This window comes from Dromiciops gliroides, chromosome X (genome assembly GCF_019393635.1).
Source record: "Dromiciops gliroides isolate mDroGli1 chromosome X, mDroGli1.pri, whole genome shotgun sequence".
Lineage (NCBI taxonomy): Eukaryota > Metazoa > Chordata > Mammalia > Microbiotheria > Microbiotheriidae > Dromiciops > Dromiciops gliroides.
The window spans coordinates 85,068,284-85,088,571 of NC_057867.1; the positions used below are offsets into that span (position 1 = coordinate 85,068,284).

The 20,288-nt window shown below is 34.9% G+C and overlaps 2 protein-coding genes across 2 annotated transcripts in view; one reads left to right on the forward strand and one right to left on the reverse strand.

Moving 5' to 3' along the window:
* Positions 1 to 1,021: 1,021 nt before the first annotated feature.
* On the reverse strand, positions 1,022 to 2,894 carry LOC122734036 (heat shock transcription factor, Y-linked-like). Its single transcript, XM_043974710.1, has 2 exons — positions 2,322 to 2,894; positions 1,022 to 1,795 (listed from the first exon to the last, which is right to left on the reverse strand). The coding sequence occupies exons 1-2, from the start codon at positions 2,892 to 2,894 to the stop codon at positions 1,022 to 1,024; spliced, it is 1,347 nt and encodes a 448-aa protein (XP_043830645.1).
* Positions 2,895 to 14,863: 11,969 nt separating this feature from the next.
* LOC122734038 (THO complex subunit 2-like) overlaps positions 14,864 to 20,288 on the forward strand; it is a 65,639-nt gene continuing 60,214 nt past the window's right edge. The window contains exons 1-2 of the mRNA XM_043974711.1: positions 14,864 to 14,925; positions 18,479 to 18,537. Coding sequence (XP_043830646.1) covers positions 14,864 to 14,925; positions 18,479 to 18,537 — 121 coding nt within the window. The remainder of the gene's footprint in view (positions 14,926 to 18,478; positions 18,538 to 20,288) is intronic.

Genomic DNA, 20,288 nt, shown 5'->3' on the forward strand with positions numbered 1-20,288 from the left:
GGCCAGCCCTTTAGAATGGATTTGGATGATGCCTACCAATCAGCTTAGCAGTGTGTAAGGACCGCCTCTGCTCTGGATCTGTAAAAAGCTTCCACACTCAGATGGTGGGAGCAGTTCGTGGTTGAAGCAGGCTCATGGCAGAGGACTTGAGGAAGAACCAGACCAGGCTGAAACTCTAGGCTAGACAGGCCTTTTCTATCACACTACCAATCAGCACGGGACCTTTTACCTATTCAATTTCCATGTTGCTTGGTTCCTTAATGCCAGATCTAATGAAGTTACCTCATTGTTGTTAGTCAATGACTTTTAGCCCTACTACATCTCAGAACTCCCAAATTCAAGAGATTCACCAAACTTTGCCTTCCAGCCTAATCTTTTTTTAAAGAGTAAAAATCCCTTTCAAAAACCAAATATTTCTTTAAAAAAATTCAAAGTTTTAAGATCTACTTTTGAAAATTTGAAAATAACAGTATCTTAAATACTTTTTAAAATTTCCTCTCATTTTTGGGGCAGCTAGGTGGGCACAGTTGATAAAGCACCAGCCCTGGATTCAGGAGGACCTGAGTTCAAATCGGGATTCAGACACTTGACACTAGCTGTGTGACCCTGAGAAAGTCACTTAACCCTCATTGCCCCCCCAATCCTCTTATTCAAGAAACATAATAATTTGTAAAATGACAAAGGCAACCATTACATTTCAGAAATTTGTAAGAACTGACTTGCTTCAACTTTAAAATACAATATCCCACATAGTCAATATATCTTAGAAAGACAACTGAAGATGAAATAAACTGACTAAAATAATACAACTTAATTTAATCATTAATGTTTGTAAAACCTCTTCTTTCTGTTGATAAACTTCAGATCTATGTACTTAAAATTAATTTAGACATCTCATGCAACTAGAAAGAAAAAAACCAAAAAACGAACAATTAACTTTATTCGTTATAAAATACTTGCAGGATTACAGCATTTTCAGTAATCAGCTTCTTTTTGTTTTTTGGGAAAAAAAAGATGTGTTTTATCTTTGGTATCCTGCATATTCATTCCCTTTAGGAGCCCCTTTGGTAGATGGAACATTGCTTGAAGAACAATTGCAGTTAGGACAATGGTGGTATGAAGGGGTCCGGTGATGATGGGAAGATCTGGACATTGAAATAGCTGATGCAGCAGCTATCATAGGCATTGAGAACCATGGGTTACAAAATGGCAACAGGCTAGCTAAGTGAGCCTGCATGGCTGGTAAATCAGGATACATTGCTGGAAAAGTAGGAAGTCCCATCATAGGCCCAAAAGGACTATTCTGAACAGGAGGTATAACCCTATAGAGAGAAGTGGCAGATGTAGTTGTAGTGGAATCTATGTCATGAGTATTCACTTGAGTATGGGTGCTATGTTGGGGTAGATGAAAAGGAGCCAACTGGTTCAGCCTAGCATTTTGATCTGCAACAATATGTTCTGATGGTCTCACAGTAGCTGCCGGTGGGGTGGAAAAACCACTTCTGATTCGGGTAGTTGTACTAGTAAGCTTCTTACTAGTGGCAAGCTTCCTCAGTATAGATTTTTGCACATTCGAATTTGTAGATGTTGAACATACATTCTTCCCACTAGATTCAGCAACTAAGTCAGATTTCTGACTATCTAAATTTCCCCCTACTTTAAGGCAACTCTTACTGAAATCTTGATCTAATGAGAAAGGAACTGGAGATGCATTTTTAATGCCCACTCGTCTCTTCATCCTTACAAGAAGGTGAGGGTAGCCTCTTTTAAAATTAGGATTATGGTAGAACTGTAACTAAAAAGAAAAAAAAAGTTATTTCCACATTTACAAATCAAATAGTGACAATTTATAGCAAAAAAAGAGCTTACTGTTAGCATTATTGATTAATTTTCATGAATAAAAGTAGCTTCAAAATGTAAGGACAGTTTTTAAAAAATTTAGCTTAAGGTTATTTTCATTCTGAAATAAACTTTTGAATTACTAATATATTTGTAGAGTTATAAAAATTGACAAGTCATTGAATTATCAAAGGTACAATTAAAATTCTTTAACATAATACATAGGGCATGAAATTATTATTATAATAAATTAGCTTTTACCTATAACTAATAATTATTCTATTTTGGTTAATGAATTAAGCTACAGAAAAACACCTAGTTCTTTTTCCTCAAACAAAAAAATAGCGAAATGGTACTGTTTTACAATAATTACACATAAGAACTTTTGAAAGTTGAACAATTAAAATTTTACCTGATAATTATATAAAAATTATTCACATTTGCAATCATGGTGAATTAAAATTATTATTATTTTTAGTTACCTTGTTTAAAACAGAGACTTCTTTTTCTTCTGCTAAAAAATCAGCAAGGGAAGCAGATCTTTGAAAGTCCTGTCTCATTTTACTAAAGCCATAAAGATTAAGCTGTCGAATGAAGCTTTTCATACAATCTGTTTCAAATATTCTGAAGGGGCCTTTTCTTTCTAAAACTTCTTTTTTAAATAGTTCTTCATCAATCACTACACAAGTCCCATCGTTATCCCACCAAATTGACTTAAATTGTTCACTTTCAACTATTTTCCAAAGCTTTTTTGGAAAGGTGAGAGAGAGAAAATCATTTTCTTCTACTGAGCCTACATCACACAATGTGAAGCGTGGTCTTTTTATCAAAGGTCTCTCAGTTAAAGCCTGAAAAGCATTTTCTTCAATCAGAGACCTCAAATCAGAGTCCACAGCTGATGTCTGCTCACTTACTGGAGTAGATGAAGAAAGTATTGAACTAATGCACATTTCTGAGTCAATAGTTCCATCTTGAGGAGAAAGATCTTTAGTTTCTGATAAAGAAAGTGCCATTTCAAATTCTTCTGTCTTTTTCTGATTACTTTTCTCAGCCATCATAAGTAATCAGTGTTCATGTTTAACCACCTAACACAGCATCAAGTAGATTCAACTACCACTTTCAGTGAACTTGGATAAAACAGTTCTAGAACAACATAATGGTGCTTTAGTTACATAGCTATGACATCACAAAATGACTCTGGTTTCCTAGCAAATGATCTAATAATAACCAGTCCAAATAAGCTATGGGAAATAATTTTTTTTACTTTAAGCATAAAACAAAATATATATGTAAAGAAAGATTGTGAATTTTGTTAAATAAGTGATTCAAAAAAGACAATTTGAAATCTAATACCCCCCACTACTATCTATTATTTTTGCCAGTTAAAGAGTATTTTAAATGTATTTTTTTTTAATTAATTTATTTATTTTTTTGGTGAGGCAATTGGGGTTAAGTGACTTGCCCAGGGTCACACAGCTAGTAAGTGTTAAGTGTCTGAGGCCGGATTTGAACTCAGGTACTCCTGAATCCAGGGCCGGTGCTCTATCCACTGCGCCATCTAGCTGCCCTAATTTTAAATGTATTGGTTTTTTTAAAATTTATTATTTTTTTTTTGGTAAAGAGTATTTTAAACACAAAACTTCTATCAGTTGGGAAATGACAAAACGAACTGTGGTGTATGATGGAATATGATTGTGCTCTAAGAAATGATAAGCAGGATGGTTTCAGAAAGGCCTGGAAAGACAGGTATGAAATGATGTATAGTGATGTGAATAGAATTAAGAGAAAATTGTGCTCAGAGACAGCAAACTGAAGCATGCTATTTTTCACTTTCTTTCATGTTTTTTTCTTTTAATAAGATTTTCTTATACAAAATGAAAAAAATACAGTAAGACTTTGCATAATCATATATGAATAACCCATATCTGATTGCTTGCTGCCTCAGGTAGAGGGGAGGGGAGGGAGATAAAGAGGGATAAAAATTGGAATCTCAAACTATAAATAAAAATATTTATTACATTAAAAAAAACCTTCCTAAATAAAAGTCTAGGAAAAGTCTTACCAACAGAATATTATCTTCTTAGTATGAAAGGCAGAAAAGAAATCTGATCATAGCCTCTTTCAATATCTTATTCCCACTAACTTTCTGTTTAGGCTTTCCACCTTATGTGATGTTTCTTCTTAGACTTTAAGAGTTGAGTAATTTTTCTGAGAGGAGAAAAACTGTTAGTTCTGCCCAGCCCTAGCTAAGGGGATTATCACTTCTGATACCACCAATATCAGCTGACAACCAATCACTATGGATAGGAACTTTCACTTCATAAACAGCATTGTATAGCTGAGCTGGGAAAGTTAGAAGAACCCTCTGCTGTCATGAGATGCCAGACTCAGCTGTAGTAACCAGACACTGTTGTAACTGTAGGTATACTTGGTAAGTGCAGTAGCAGAGAGGTGGGCACCTGCTGGTTGTGGGGAGCTGCAGGAGAATGGAATCCCTGGTTTTGGTTTCAGAGAAGAATTCTATAGGCATGGGAGGGAACAAGACCTTTTGCTGTGATAGCGTGACTGGGGGACCTAGCTATGGCTCAGAGGTACTGAAAAGTATCCAAGGTCAAGCCCCAAGACTGTGCTTAAAAAACCAAAGCATGAAAAACTTGAGGCCTGTAGCATCACCATCCTGCAGAACTAAAACCTGATTCTAATAAGAGGTTAAAAATAATAAACAATGCAAAGGAGAAAGATAGCTGCTATGGGGATAAAGAGCTGTATTCATACTAAGAAGACGATTAAAAATTTTAGAGACATAGTTCCTGAATAATTTAATCACTTTATTAATAAAGTCAGCAGGTTATTAATAAAATCATGGTCATTTGGTCTCTCTCTTGTTTTTAAGGTCCCATCATGTTTATTGCTTGTTAAGTATAAAAAAGTGACCAACTTAGACTTTTAAAAGATACATACAAACAGTGGAAGAAGAAAGGATGGTTAATGGAAGGTGAATACAAAAAAGTCTGTTATGGTTTGTAACACTAGTTTTGAGGGTGATGAAGCTCCAAATTAACTAAGATTGTTTTTTGGTGTTTAAAAACTTTTTTTAAGACTTTGTTTCAAATTCTCCCCCGCCAAGAACTCAAGCAATTCAAAATAAGTTATACACGAGCTGTCATGAAAAACATTTACACATTAGCTAGGTTGTAAAAGAAAACAGACAAAAACATAACTTCAAATAAAGGAACTAACAAAAAAATTATGATTCAATCTGCATTCAGACATCATCAGTCCTCTCTCTGCAGATTGACTTCATTTTTCCTAAGACCTTCAGAGTTGTCTTGGATCTTTGCACTGTTGAAAATAACTGGGGCAGTTAGGTGGCACAGTGGATAGAGCACTGGCCCTGGAGTCAGGAGTACTTGAGTTCAAATCCGACCTCAGACAATTAACACACATTTAATAGCTGTGTGACCCTGGGCAAGTCACTTAACCCCAATTGCCTCACCAAAAAAAAAAAAAAAAAAGAAAATAACCAAAGCTTTCGTAGCAGATTATCTTACAGTATTGCTGTTATTTTGTATACTGTATATTATTTCATATTGCATCAGTTCATGTAGGTCATTCTGGGTGAGCATCCTGCTTATCATTCTTTTCATAGTAAACTACATTTATATAGTACTTTTTTTTTTTTTTGCAGGGCAATGGGGGTTAAGTAACTTACCCAGGGTCACATAGCTAGTAAGTGTCTGAGGCTGGATTTGAACTCAGGTTCTCCTGAATCCAGGGCTGGTGCTTAATCCACTGTGCCACCTAGCTGCCCCCTTATATAGTACTTTAAAGAAAGATTTCTTTACAGTAATAAACCCATGAAGCTGATTCTTGCAACAACAGTAATATATAACATATATATGTGTGTATATATATAGATAGATAGATAGATAGATAGATAGATAGTACCTTATACCAGAAAAAGAATTTTCTTCACAATAGCCCAGAAAAATAAGTACCACACATTTTATCATCATCATCAATCAATTCTCATCTTCATCCAATCAATCATCATCTTAACATTACTCTTGCCTTTGCTTCAAATTTTTTTTCAGTTACTATTGTTAACTGTTTCCCTCCATTCGATTCCCTCTCCCATGATATTTACTCTATTTTCTATCTTCTTTTACCCTATCCCTCCTCAAAGTGTTTTGCTTCTGACTGCCCCCTTCTCCAATCTGCCCTCCCTTCTTTCACCCCTTCTCCTTATATCCTTCCCCTCCTTTTTTCCTGTAGGGTTAGATATATTACTCCACAAAACTGAGTGTGTATGTTATTCCTTCCTTGAGCCAACTCTGATGAGAATAAGGTTTTTGAGCCAATTCTGATGAGTGTAAGGCTCATTCACTGGCCTGCTCCTTCCCCATTTCTCCTCCTAACCCCAACTTTATAAGCTCTTTCCTGCTTGTTTCATGTGGGATTTCACCCCATTCTACCTTTCCCCTTCCCCCTCCCCCAGTGCAATCCTCTCACCCTTCAATTTTACCTAAAAAATGTTATCATGGGGCAGTTAGATGACACAGTGGACAAAGTACCTACCCTGGACTCAGGAGGACCCAAGCCCAAATCTTGGGGTTGGGGCTCCTAGCTTATATACCCTTTAAATAGAATGTGGTTCATCAAACAACAATCAAATCTAATTGGTTAATGTAATTGGAATTAGGTTATATTAAAATGAAGGGCTATATACCAGATCAGCTGTAGTCTTCAAAGAATGTCCCCCCTCTTCAATGGCACAAGTGAGTTACCCCTACCTAGACAGAGAGACCTTCTAATCTAGACAAAAAAAAAAATCTGTCTCCATCCAGACTTGAGTAGAACATACAAAGTAGTAAGATTGGCATAGGTCTGACCAAGATGAAGAGATTCAATGCAATCTTTTTATCAAGGAGAAACTAGACCTCTAAAAGTCAAGACTTTAGAGGAAGCGGGTGCGGGGTTGGGGTGGGGGGCGGGGCTCTGAATCTCTTCAAGATATTGGTTATAAAAAAAATTATCACAATAATGAAGTTAAAAAAGCCACTCCTACCTCAAAGAAAAATGTCAAATAGTCACAAACCCATAAAGAGTTCTTGGAAGAGCTTAAATAGGACTTTAAAAATAAAAAATAAAAGGTTGAAGAAAAATTAGGAAAAAAAATTAGAGCAATCCAAGAAACTCAGATAATTTTGAAAAGTCAACTAATTATAAAAATAGATTTTAAAAATTCAGTAAGAAAATAAGTTCTTAAAAACTAAAATTGGGAAAGGTGAAACAAAGGATATTATAAGATACCTAGAAATAATAAAATGAAATTAAAAGAATGAAGAAATAGAAAAGAAAGAAGGGGCAGCTAGGTGGCACAGTGGATACAGGAGGACCTGAGTTTAAATCTGGCCGTAGACACTTGACGCTAGCTGTGTGACCCTGGGCAAGTCACTTAACCCCCATTGCCCTGCCCCCCCCCCCAAAAAGGAAAGAAAAGAATTATTTATTGCATTTATTTCTTTGATCAATAGTGATTTAGAGAATTTTTTCATATGACTATAGATAGCTTTGATTTTTTTTTGGACTGAAAAAGTTTTTGTTCTAAAAGCTTGGATTTGGGGTATAATTACTATAGTCATTTACTATAGTGTAATTTCTATCTATTCTGTTCACTGATTTATCTCTCTATTTCTTAGCCAGTACAAGATTATTTTGATAATTACTGCTACACAATAGAGTTACCTGAAATAAAACTTGACAATAATATCAGATTATATTATAAAACATGTCACCAAAAATCAATAAAACAATTCCATTCTGGAATCCCATGTTAAAAAATATGATAATTTAGTTGGGAAAACAACACTGGCCAATTCCTTCCAGGGATAGCCATCTCTTAAGGTATTGGATATTTACTTCTTAATGCAAAAATAAATGGTTAAGACTAAAGTTAGTTAAGACAAAGATAGTTTAAGATAATAATCAAAATATATTCTTTAGAGCAGAACTTCAGAAGCTCCACAAAGTAATAGGTGTTATGCAAAATAATCCAATTACAAATGAGAGAGTTAATTCATATATCTATATCCATATCTGTCTATCTATTATCTATCTTTGATATTATTATCTAAAAGAACTTGCTGAAACCTTGGATTAATATGATCAAAATAGCCTCCAAAAGAACTCCAGCTGAACCCAGACAAGTGAGTGTCAAGTAAACCCTGGAGTTATATAGAATTTATTCTTTGCTTCTCCAAATGTGTGGGAGGTTATAGCTAGCAGATAAGACCCCATCTACTGTGACCTCTTTCCTAAGGATAATTGGTAGATTTTATGCTCTCTCAATGAACATGTTTGTCCATTCTGTTTTCCTCCCCAAGTACTTGTAAAAACATCTAGGAATACTTATCCTTGACAACCCCTTTTGAATCATATATTCTTGTCATATTGTTTGCTTTTAAGTAGAAGGAATCATTCTGCTCTGACTGTACATTTCAAACTAATCAGAACCTGAATGTGGCATTAAAATGTTAATTTTCTATTGCATATCCAACTCTGAAAGGACTAATTTTTTTGAACTTAGGTCCTCCTGAATCCGGGGTAACTGCCCCGAAAGGACTAATTTAAAAAATTTTCAACTAGAAAAGAAGGCCATTTCAGTTTGCTATGAAAAGTTCCCAGACTTGGGTTTAAAGCTAGACAGCCTATCTTGTATGAAATTCATATATATAAAAATACACATACTAAAGGAACTTATTTGAAAAGACAACCTAAGAAAAGTTTTTGCCTTTTTCTGCTGCTTCTGTGAATAATATACTTACATTTTATTAGTATAGTTTTAAAATTATAAAAAGGAGAAAATATTTAATAGATTAAATATAGTCTGAAACATGGCTAAACAAGAACAGGAAAATTGTGTAGTCTGAGTAACTAGGTTGCAAGACATAAAAAGACAAGCTTGAAGGAAAACTATGAAAAATATAAATTAGGTTAGGGGTTTTGAACCCTACGGGAGAGGCATATAAAGAGGAACAGAAGGTTTAGGTGAGTTGAATAAGGTTGTGAAAAGTTTTCTCCTAGGGGGAAGGCTGTATGATTTCTCATTTGGACATTCTTATTAAGGATATAGGAAGCTTTTTATGATTCTATGTGATTCCAGGAGAAAGAGGACTTAGAAACAGAATACTTAATACAGCTCCTCATCTTGAAAGACAGGTAAAACTAGGGACAAAGACTTGATTATTTTATCAGCCCCACTGACTTTGTGTTGTAATATTTTGAAGTACTTTGATTTGTAATTACTTAAAAATGGTAATTGATAACTGTGTGAAATGATGAGGTGGAGTCTCAAGAAATGCACAGCAGCTATGAGGGTGGATAGAATGAACAAGGTAGGAGCACCTGGCTCAGTCCTGTAGATTCCCCTATTTTGTATACTTACCAGGTTATTGGAAACCATCAGTTGGGGCAATATCTTCAGCCCTGGGGAAAAAAACAAAAAACAAAAAAACTTGTTTGGGATGTGGAGTTCTTAAGCAATGAAATTGGATTGATGAGTTTGATGTAGAATGGAATTAGAGTCACATTGATTTTAAGTCGTCCCAAAAGAATGACAAGACTCAGTGACTCAGTTTCCCAAGTTTTATTGAAATACTGTGGGTGACCACAGGGAGAGAACCAGAAAAATGCAAAGTTATCTCTCAAATAAGGAAAGAAAAGATAGTTATATTTATAGTATGGATAAATTGATTATTAGTTTCATTATAATAATCTCCACTTTAAGGAGGTACAGGGGAGGGCCTGTCCTACTCATTATCATAATCTCTACCTTTGGGAGGTACAGGGAGGGTTTATCCTAATTTGGAGTTCCTGGAGTCCTAAATCAACCCCTGAGGCGGGTACTTTTTCTGTGGAGGTGTGTTTTGGGGGTTTACACATCATAAGGTGAATCTGGGTAAAAATTTGGCCTTTTCTGCATGTTTCTTTCTGGTTCCCATGCTTAGTTTCAGACCATCTTCATTTTTCATTCATTTCTCATCTTAATTTCTATAGCCTGTCAATGTATCATTGCTATAGTCTTATACACTCACAGCCTGTTCTGGACTTCATGGTTGTTTTCACTACTAGCTCCTTTCATACCCATAATTTTGATCCTTGCATGCATTCTGCTGTGTGGATCTTGTTGCTCTAGTCATTTCTAGGATTAAAGCTTTCACTGAAGCCACAATTAATGAATGTTCCTGTGACTCTTAGAATGTGCCCATAAAATGTTTTGCTCCTTTTCTCCTTAATCAACAGAGACATCTCTACAGCCCAGAAATTAGAGAGGCGGGAATGTTGTGGGAATGCAGAGGGACCCCAAGAAACCTAAAGATCCCAATCCCCTAGGTATCCTTAAAACTTTCTCAAGGGAAAAACATTTTTGATAATAGTAATTTGGTTTTCTTCTTTCCTTTTATTTTGATTAAATTAACCAATGACTTATTTATTTTATTTTATTCCCATAAAATGAGCTTATAGTTTTATTTATTAGTTCAATGATTTTCTTAAATTCAATTTTCTTAATTTCTTCTTTGATTTTCAGGATTTCCAGTTTGAGATTTAATTGGGGTTTTTAATTTTCTTCATTGATCTGTTTCTTCTCTATTATATGATGTAAGCAGTTAGATCAACCAATAAATAAATAAATTTGTTTTTAATCTCAATTGCCCATTATTGAATGTAAGTTTTATTGCATTAAGATCTGAAAAGGATGTGTTTACTATTTTGCTTTTCTGTATTTGGTTAATACATGGTCAATTTGTGTGTAGGTCAGATATACTGCTGAAAAGAAAGTATATTCTTTTAGATTCCCTGCTTCTGGGTTGCTATGTTAACTGGGTCTCTATATTAGCAGGCCCTTAGAGGAATAATTTTGTTGCAGATTTGCCCAAGGGTTAGGACCCCCTGCTGTTGGGTTGTTATGGAAACAGAGTCTTTCTGCTGGTAGGAACTTGCTGTTGGCTAGCCTTGGGGTGGAGCTTCTATATCCCTGGTGTGTGGTGGGTGTTGTCTCAAACTGCTCATTTGCCGGGTGAACTGCTCTTCTGCAGGTGGGTTGGTGCACTTGGTGGAATGCCCCATGCTTCAAGGCTGTACCCAGGTAAGACAGACCTCTCGTACCAGGTTTTCCTGTTTCTAGACAATTCCTTAGCCACTTTATAGTGGTTTGGAGGGGAAATTTGGGAGAGCTTTGGAGGTTTCCTTCTGTACTTGGCACCAGAAGTCCCATTTATTTAATCTTGACAAATTAGTTTTAAATATTTTTTGACTAGGGGCAGCTAGGTGTAGCAGTGGATAGAGTACCAGCCCTGGAGTCAGGAGTACCTGAGTTCAAATCCAGCCTCAGATACTTTACACTTACTAGCTGTGTGACCCTGGGCAAGTCACTTAATCCCAATTGCCTCACCAAAAAACCAAACCAAACCAAAACACATATACGTATATATGTGTATATATATTTTGACTTAAGGTTGAATAAGAAATATCTACCAATTTAGAAATTTACCAAAGGATAAATTGCAAGCTGTTTTTTAGAAAGGGAAATACTTTTTTTTTTTTTTTGGTGGAGCAATGAGTGTTAAGTGACTTGCCCAGGGTCACACAGCTAGTAAGTGTAAAGTATCTGAGGTTGCATTTGAACTCAGGTCCTCCTGGATCCAGGGCTGGTGCTTTATCCACTGTGCCACCTAGGTGCCCCAGGGAAATACTTTTAGAAAAAACAGCTTCCTCCCAGAACAGAAGGAACGTAAAAACTTTTCTTTTGGGGGTGGGGTGGGGAAAACCTGGATGCTTGTCATTCCTGAGAATCAGGGGGATTATTTTTCAGAAATTATGGCCCTGACCATATCTCTGTCTGTGGGTTATCTCTGTCTCCTAGCTCAGGTCAGGTAGTAGCCCCACCTAAATGACTTTCATGCTATAGAATTTTATTTCCTTTACTTCTTAGGTGTGTCCTTCCTGATGGCTAGTTGCCCAGTTTAAACTTTAACAATCCCTTGATTACTCCATATGTCTGTTCTGTTGTCTGGTCATCCTAAACCCCATGTCAGATCTTTTATGTAATTTCTAGATGGCCTACTAAATCTTATTTATAAGTTTATGTATTGTAATATTTTGATGCTGATAACAATTATGTGCAAACCTATTAACTGAGGGGGAAACCTTAATTGAACCAGGTGATTGGGTCTATAAGAAAGGACATATCCATAAGGAGTCCCTTAAGATCAGGTGCATAGTGTTGATGAGAGTTATGACCAGATGGTTCCAATAAACCCTGTAAGTTTACAAAGAAGGATATTTTACTAGGTCTTTTCTCTCTATTTTTGCCTTAACAATATACTCGATAGGTCTTAAAAGAATTTTCATAATTAATTTCATAATTAATTTTAGCTAAAACTTCTTGTGTAATATAGGCAAGCCTGAAAGTTTAGTTTCTTTAGTTCCAGTATTTCAGAACACGTGCTCAGTAGGGCTGATAAAGTAGCATAACGGTTTTCTAATATTTTCCACCTTCTTTTAATAGTTCAGTTCATAAAAGAAGTTGGTTTTTTTTATCAGTTTATCTGATGCAATAATTTACCAAGTTTCTACAAATCATAATTATCTGGGAGCTTTCCAAGAAGAAAATCAAAGACATCACCTCCAGGGAAGAGGAAGTGGCTTCTGAGGCACATTTCTCCGAATAGGCGTAGCTGCTGCCTAATCTGGGCGAGGGGTCAGAGATAATTCCAGAAGTTAGGACCACCACCCCTCACTCATACTTTCCCCACTCCAAAGTGAGCTTTCCATAGTCACGATAACTTTATAACTATTTTAACTATTTATAACTAGTGCATTCCATATGCCAGGCACTGTTTTGAACATTTTACAATCATGTCATCCTCACAATAGTCCTAGAAGGTGGGTTGCTATTATTTAATTTTCCTCCTTAAACAGATGAAATCACATAGCTAATAAATTTCTTAGATGATTTTTAACTCAGGTTTCCCTAATCCATGTATTTACCAGCAGTTTCATATTGTAATGATGTGGGATGGAATTAGTTTAAAATTGATTGTTAGTCATCCCAAAAGAATAACAAAACTCAGTGACTCAGTTTCCCAAGTTTTATTGCAAGACTATGAGTGAACATAGGGAGGGAATCAGAAAAGTGTAAAGGTGTGTCTCAAATAGGGAAAGGAAGGACAGTTATATTTATAGTATGGATAAATTGATTATCAGTCTCATTATAATTTGGAGTTCCTGGGGGCCTGAGCCAACCCCCAAGACAAGTATTTTTTCCGTGGAGGTGTGTTTTTGGGGTTTACCCATCATAAGGTGAATCTGGGTACAAATTTAGCCTTTTCTGTGCATGTCACCTTTTTATTCCCATGCTTAGTTTCAAAATATTTTCATTTATCAGTTTTAGTCTTTCTAACCATAGAATTTGGTCTTAATCCCAGGGGTGAAGAATAGGGTTCAGGAATGGGAATTTGACACATACCAAAGGGAGGAACTGAGGTTTTGATTTTAGGTCATGTTATGGGGTTAGGATTAAAGTTTAAACTTGTCAGTTAAACTAAAGGACAGACACACCTTAAGAGAGATAATCACCAGGGGAGAGAGATAACTCCAGAAATTAGAAAAACCACCCCTCTCTGGACTTCTTTCATCCCACCCCCAATAAGAGCTCAAGTGATCATTGCATCTACCATCTATAAAAACTTTTGACTTTCTCCTGTTTGATATAGGTATTTCAGAGAATTGTCTCTGACCCATCACACCTTGACCTCTCTCTTGGTTGTTTTCTTTAGTGCTTAAATAAAATATTATTTTATTCTAATTGGATTTGTGTGTGAAGGAGTGTTAATTTTTTAAAGAGTAATACCTAAGGAGGCAGCTAGTTGGCACAGTGGATACAGCACCAGCCTTGGATTCAGGAGGACCTGAGTTCAAATCCGGCCTCAGACACTTGACACTTATTAGCTGTGTGACCCTGGGTGCAAGCCACTTAATCCCAATTACCTCACAAAAAAAAAAAAAGAAGAAGAAGAGGAATACTTAAGGAACCTCACACCACCAATTTCCTTTGTGACAGGTTAGAACTGGGTGTAGGAGATCTCAGGATTCTACTTTAGGAGAGGGATAAGAATAGTCAGGCTCCTATACAGCTAAAACCCTTGTGAAGAGCCAACCATTTCTATTTGATATAGTGTTAGATCTGGTCAACTAAAAAAAGGTTAAGAAACAATAACTTCAATAAATATTTTTTATAACTTTATGCGTTTGTAGAGTGAGCAGGTAGAATTTTTGGAATGTGAAAAAGGATGTTACTAAAATTCATAACTGATGGAATTTTTAGGAAAATGAAATTTGTTTCAAAATGGAGTCAGTTTTACAAGATGTAAGCAATTTGCTTGAGGCATTTTTCTTAATCTAAAATTGGAAGGGAAACAGGTAAAAGGTGTTTAACCAAGTTTACGAGACATATGAGGAACTGATTTACATACAAATCCTCATTTTCCAGCATATGTTCAAAGCATATGAACAAGTACTTCTAGCAAACCATGATCATGTGAAAAAAATGCTCCAAATAAAAAATAAAGAAGTGCAAATTAAATTAAATTAAAGGTATTCGGAGATACCACCTCAGCCAAGCAAATTAGGCAAAAAAGAAAAATGGCTCCAGGGATAAAATATTTGAAATGGTAACATGTTATGAATAGGGTAAATACAAGAATTTATGTATTATGTGCGTGTATACCGGGATATGTAATATCTATGTACTTTATGTATTTACCAAACCAATTCAAAGTCATGTATCATACTTACTGATTTTTGGTTGTCGTTGTTTTTTTAATAATGCTACATACTTCCCCCCTCCCCCTCCAGTGACGTTTTTATCTTACTGTGGAAGGAAGGCGTAAAATTTCCCAGAATTCTCTGTATCTCCCTTTGACCTTTCTTCTTCAGGTAACATCCGGAATCTAAACGGAAAATGGCGGCGATGGTCCCAGCAGAGTGGATAACGAACTGGGAGAAATCGGGAAAAATCGAATTGTAAGTAACTGAGGAATGGGACAAAAGACGTCTTATTTTTGGTTTAGATGTTTAGTATGTTATGATTTGAGCCGTGTTATTAATGTCCCGCCTTTTTTTTTTTTTAAGAAACGAACTCTAGAATGTTTGATTTTTGTCTCAAGCAGGAAAACCGCCTTAAAAACCTTGTTTAACGTTTGTTAAGTTATAAAGAAAAACTTTGTAGAGAAAGTTCAAACATTTTCTAAAACTTTTAACTTAACAGAAAACATTTCATTTAAACTTTAAATTAAATAATAAGCATTTTAATAATAGTTTTTGTTATCAAACACTAAAATACTACATAAATTATTTATAAACATCAAAACTTTAGAACTCAAAACATTTTAGAAAGCTTTTATACTAAAATGTTTTATAAATCTGGAAAAATATTAACAATATAAAAATATACCCAGCAATAACGTCGTTTATTCTAACAAAATAACGTGTCCAGTCTGATAAACTGTTTTTTTAAAAAATGAAGAACAAAATTTATACAAAACACTTTTTTCAAAGTAAAATCAGTTTGCAATATCTTCATTATATCGGCATTAAATAAAAAAAATTTCAATTTAAAATTTGTGAAAACATTTAAACACCATCCTCATCAAAAATATTTTCATTACATATTAAAAACCACAAGGTATTTAAACGTGAATTTTCTTAAATATAAATTACAAATTTTTATTTTGTAATTCTCCGACACTTGGCTTATTTTATTGCCTTAAAGAAATTTAAAGTTAAGTCCCTTAAAATAGCATATACTTAACTTTGTACCAACATGAAAAATTTGCCTTTATTGAAAAGTAAGAGTTGAAATAAAACATTACATAAAACTAACCTTAAAGTATTGTTTTGCAACAATTTAATTTACTTTTAAATATAAAATGATCCAATTCTTAAGTGAAAAATAACTGCAGTCAAATTAACTTATATTAAAATAACACTATAGTAACAAACCATCTTCATTTATTTATTTAATTAATTCTTAATTGTCCTGTACTTTTAACTTTGTAAAGAAGTAAAGATTTAGATGTCAAAGATTTAAAAAAAAACCTAGTTGAAAAATGATTATAGATTTGAAGAAGACAAACTAAAGGTTTGTGAGAAGGTATTATATTATAGGTGAGAGGTGATAATGGCTTGAAGTACTGTTCATGAATATAAAGAAAATGGATTGATTGAATGTGGGAGTTTAGGAGTGATGGGATTTTTCCTTTTATCAGTATGCACTAGTAGCTATAACCAAGCCCAGAGTCAATAAAATTCAAATCCATTCTCATATATGACCAGTGTGACCCCAACCAAGTCACTTCTACCTCACTTTACTCATATAAAATTGTAGGTATTTCATTAAATGTGATATTGGCACATTAGCACATAATAGGTATTATATAAATATTAGTTGGCACGTTTGTTATTGTTCACTTATTTTCCGGTTGTGTCTAACCATTCATGACTCCATTTGAGGTTTTCTAAGCAAAGGAATTCTGTGAAGGACATTGAATTTGGTAGGTTGGAAAGTGAAAAACAGGAGATTGTAGTTGTAGTCCCTGACATTTTGAGGAGGGGTTAGAACCTTTACTTAAAGAGAAGGGAAGGAACAAGCATGTTGCATACAAGGCTTTACAAATAGTATTGCATTTGGACATCACAACAACTCTGTGAGGTGGTTGCTTTTATTATCTTTACAGTATTTTGGGGACAGCTGGATGGCTTATTTGTGAAAGAAGGTGGAAAAGGACATGACAAACCATTGCAATATCTTTGTCAAGAAAACTCCAAATGAGATCATGAAGAGTTGGACACAGATGAAAATGATTGAATTACATATAAAATTGGCAGCTATTAAGTGTTTTGAGTCTAGATAGTATAGAGTATGAATGGAAACTCAGGCTGCTTTGACCAAGTCCCTCATTTTACAAATGAAAAAAGTTAGGTCTACTTATATTAAATGACTTGTTGTGTATCATACAGTAATGTGGTAGATCTAGGATTTCAACATAGGTCCTAGATCTCTTAAAACTGCACCTTTTTACTATATGTGTGATTATATTAAGCCCTTTAATAGCTCAGAACCTAGCCTCACTTTTCCCTCCCCTTAAAAAAGAACAAGTAGAAGAAAAATATTTTCTGCCTGGATTTTGGATAATAGATGAAAAGTTCTGTCATTGTGTAGAATAAAAGCAGAGTGAAGGGGGCTGCTAGATGGCACAGTGGATGAAGCACCAGCCCTGGATTCAGTAGTACCTGAGTTCAAATCCGGCCTCAGACACTGGACGCTTTTTTTTTCTTTTTGGTATTTTTTTGGGTTTTTTGGTGAGACCGGATTTCAACTCAGGTCCTCCTGACTCCAGGGCCGGTGCTCTATCCACTGCGCCACCCAGCTGCCCCAACACTTGACGCTTACTAGCTGTGTGACTCTGGGCAAGTCACTTAACCCCCCATTGCCCTGCACACACACAACAAATAATAAAAATAAAAGCAGAGTGGACTGAGTTGGTTAGAACAAAAAAAAAGTGACTTAATTTTTATAATCCCTCTTTTAAAGTTGAGGAAGCTGACTGGTTGGTCATATGATTTGAACTTAGGTTTTCTGAACTTAAGGTTTTCCATGCTTTATAGGACATCTGAGAGACACATTGTTTTTATTGAGGCTACCTTCTGGTCATTCACCTTGGCAACCTTGGCATTATTTTCTGTTATATTTATGATTTTTCTATTTCTCACTCATATTAGTCCCACATATTAATTCTGTTGCCAAATCTTGTTTTGTTTCTTCACAGCATCTGATCTCCAAACCACTATTGCCATAGTATTTGGTTTTCGCTTCTCTTCCAGAAGAGGTTGTAGTCAGGTGACAGGTTGCATCTCCTCACTGTTTCTAGAAACTGTATTTTTAATTTTTTTTTTAATGTTTGTTTTTTGGTTTTTTTTGCGGGGCAATGAATGTTAAGTGACTTGCCTAGGGTCACACAGCTAGTTGTGTCAAGTGTCTGAGGCCAGATTTGAACTCAGGCCCTCTTGAATCCAGGGCTAGTGCTTTATGCACTGTGCCACCTACCTGCCCCCCCCCCCCCCCCGTATTTTCTATTTTGGAAAGAGAAAAGGGGAGCACTTAGCAGTTAGACAATTATGATTCCACCACGAATGCAACTTTGCTGCAGTGTTAGGTAAATTACAAACATAATATATGATGTAAATGGCAAAAACAACCAAAAGTGTAAAAGTTTTGGAAACCCTCATCATATAAATATCTTTTTTTTTCTTTGTCTTTGTAGGGCAATGAGGGTTAAATGACTTGCCCGGGGTCACACAGCTAGTTAAGTGTCAAGTGTCTGAGGCTGGATTTGAACTCAGGTTCTCTTGAATCCAAGGCCAGTGCTTTATCCACTGCGCCACCTAGCTGCCCAATAAATATCTTTTAAACTTAAAAACACATGGTCTTAAAATTAACATGTCAGTTATAATGATCAAGAAAATATTTCCTTTTTAAATCGTTCTAACTTAATTCATGAATTTTTTCTTATTTTAGTGTGAGATTATGCCGTTTGCTTAGTGAAAATAAAGGCCATGAAAATATGACTTTCAGAGGTAGGTTATTTTACATTTTATAGTATTTTGTTTTTGTATTGTGGCATGCATGACCTTTTGTTGTTGAAAATAAGTGCAGAATTTTTCTTTTTAACCAAATAATGAGTACTACCTCTTACCAGTTTTTTGCCTATATAGGTTTAATAAGAGTATATCAAAGTCAGAGAGTAATTTAATAGCTTTTTTTGAGTTCCCAGTTGTTTGCCACTTATTGTTTCATTTAATGTTCAGCTCATTGTTAATTCTTTATCATTTGCAAAATTTAACAGTTTTGTTTTGTGCCTATTTAAGTATTTGACAGAATTTGTAAATTTATCTGGTACTATAGATTTTTTGGGGATTTCATTTATAACTTGTCAAATTTCTTTTTCTGAGGTTGACTATCTAGGATTCTCCTCTGATTGTAATAGTAGTACTGAAAATGAGCATTCTTGCATCACCCTTGATCTTATGGAAAACTTCATTTGAGTGTTGTATATTGTAGAAAGCTTTTTCTGCATCTATTGAGAGGATCATATGGTTTTTGTTGCTTTTGTTATTGATATGGTCAGTTATAATGATTATCTTAATAATGAACCAGGTCTGTATTCCTGGTGTATTGCTGTAATCTCTTTGCTATTCTTTTATTTAAAATATTCATTATGGAAATTATTCTATAGGTTTTTTTTATCATTTTTTATTATGTATTTGTGTTGTAAAAAGAATTTGGTAGGACTTGGTTTTGTGCATTTTCTAGATTTTTGGAGAGTAATTTTAAGGAGAGCTGACCTGTTTCTGCTTAATTCTACTCTGCTGGCTTAGTTGGTCTATACAACCCAAAAATGCATTTATAAAAATTTGCAAAATGTGTATTTTGCACATGAGGAAATTTTGAAATTTTGAAGAGAAAGGAGAACTTTAAATCCAGATCAAGAGTAATAATAACAAGTACTTAGAAATTACTGACACAACTGGAAATCAGTCAGTGTGATTAATTTTTTTGGGGGCGGGGCAGTTGGGGTTAAGTGACTTGCCCAGGGTCACACAGTTAGTAAGTGTTAAGTGTCTGAGGCCGGATTTGAACTCAGGTCCTCCTGAATCCAGGGTTCGTGCTGCGCCACCTAGCTACCCCTAGTCAGTGTGATTTTAAGAGTGGAAAATGAAATTTACAAAATACAGAGGCAGCAAAGTAAAATTATAATGAATCAGCAAAATGAAGTTACATACCAAAAGTTGATAACTCAACCTAAAGAGGATATACATAAAATGTAAAATACTTTTAATGAAACTTGAAAAGGATCTTAAATAATTTCATCTTATAAATTGAAACTGTAAGAACTTAAGTAGAACTGTTTGAGATTGTAGTAATGCTCAAGGTATTCTTAAAATTAATGGGGGTAAATGGGTACTAAAAAGTGCTTTTACTATGAATGGCTTTTTTTGGTGATGTTGTTTATCATCTGTGTCTTGAAGGAAGAGATGGAGTCTGTGAGGCATGGGGAGCGTTGCATGTGAGAAAGTTTTTAACAGCTTACTGCAGATCATCAGAAATGTAACAATACTGGAAATAAGATAACAAGGGAAAATAAGAATAATGTACTTCCTTAGGAGAAAAAAGTGAAGAAAAACATGATATCTCAGCTTCTCTGTTTTCTCTTTTATGGTTACTCATACTGTTAATTTTTTTTCTCTAACTAATAAAAAGAAACTTAAGGATATTTTTTTCTAAATTGAGTTTTGGTATAACCACAAGAAATATGGTAATGAAGGTG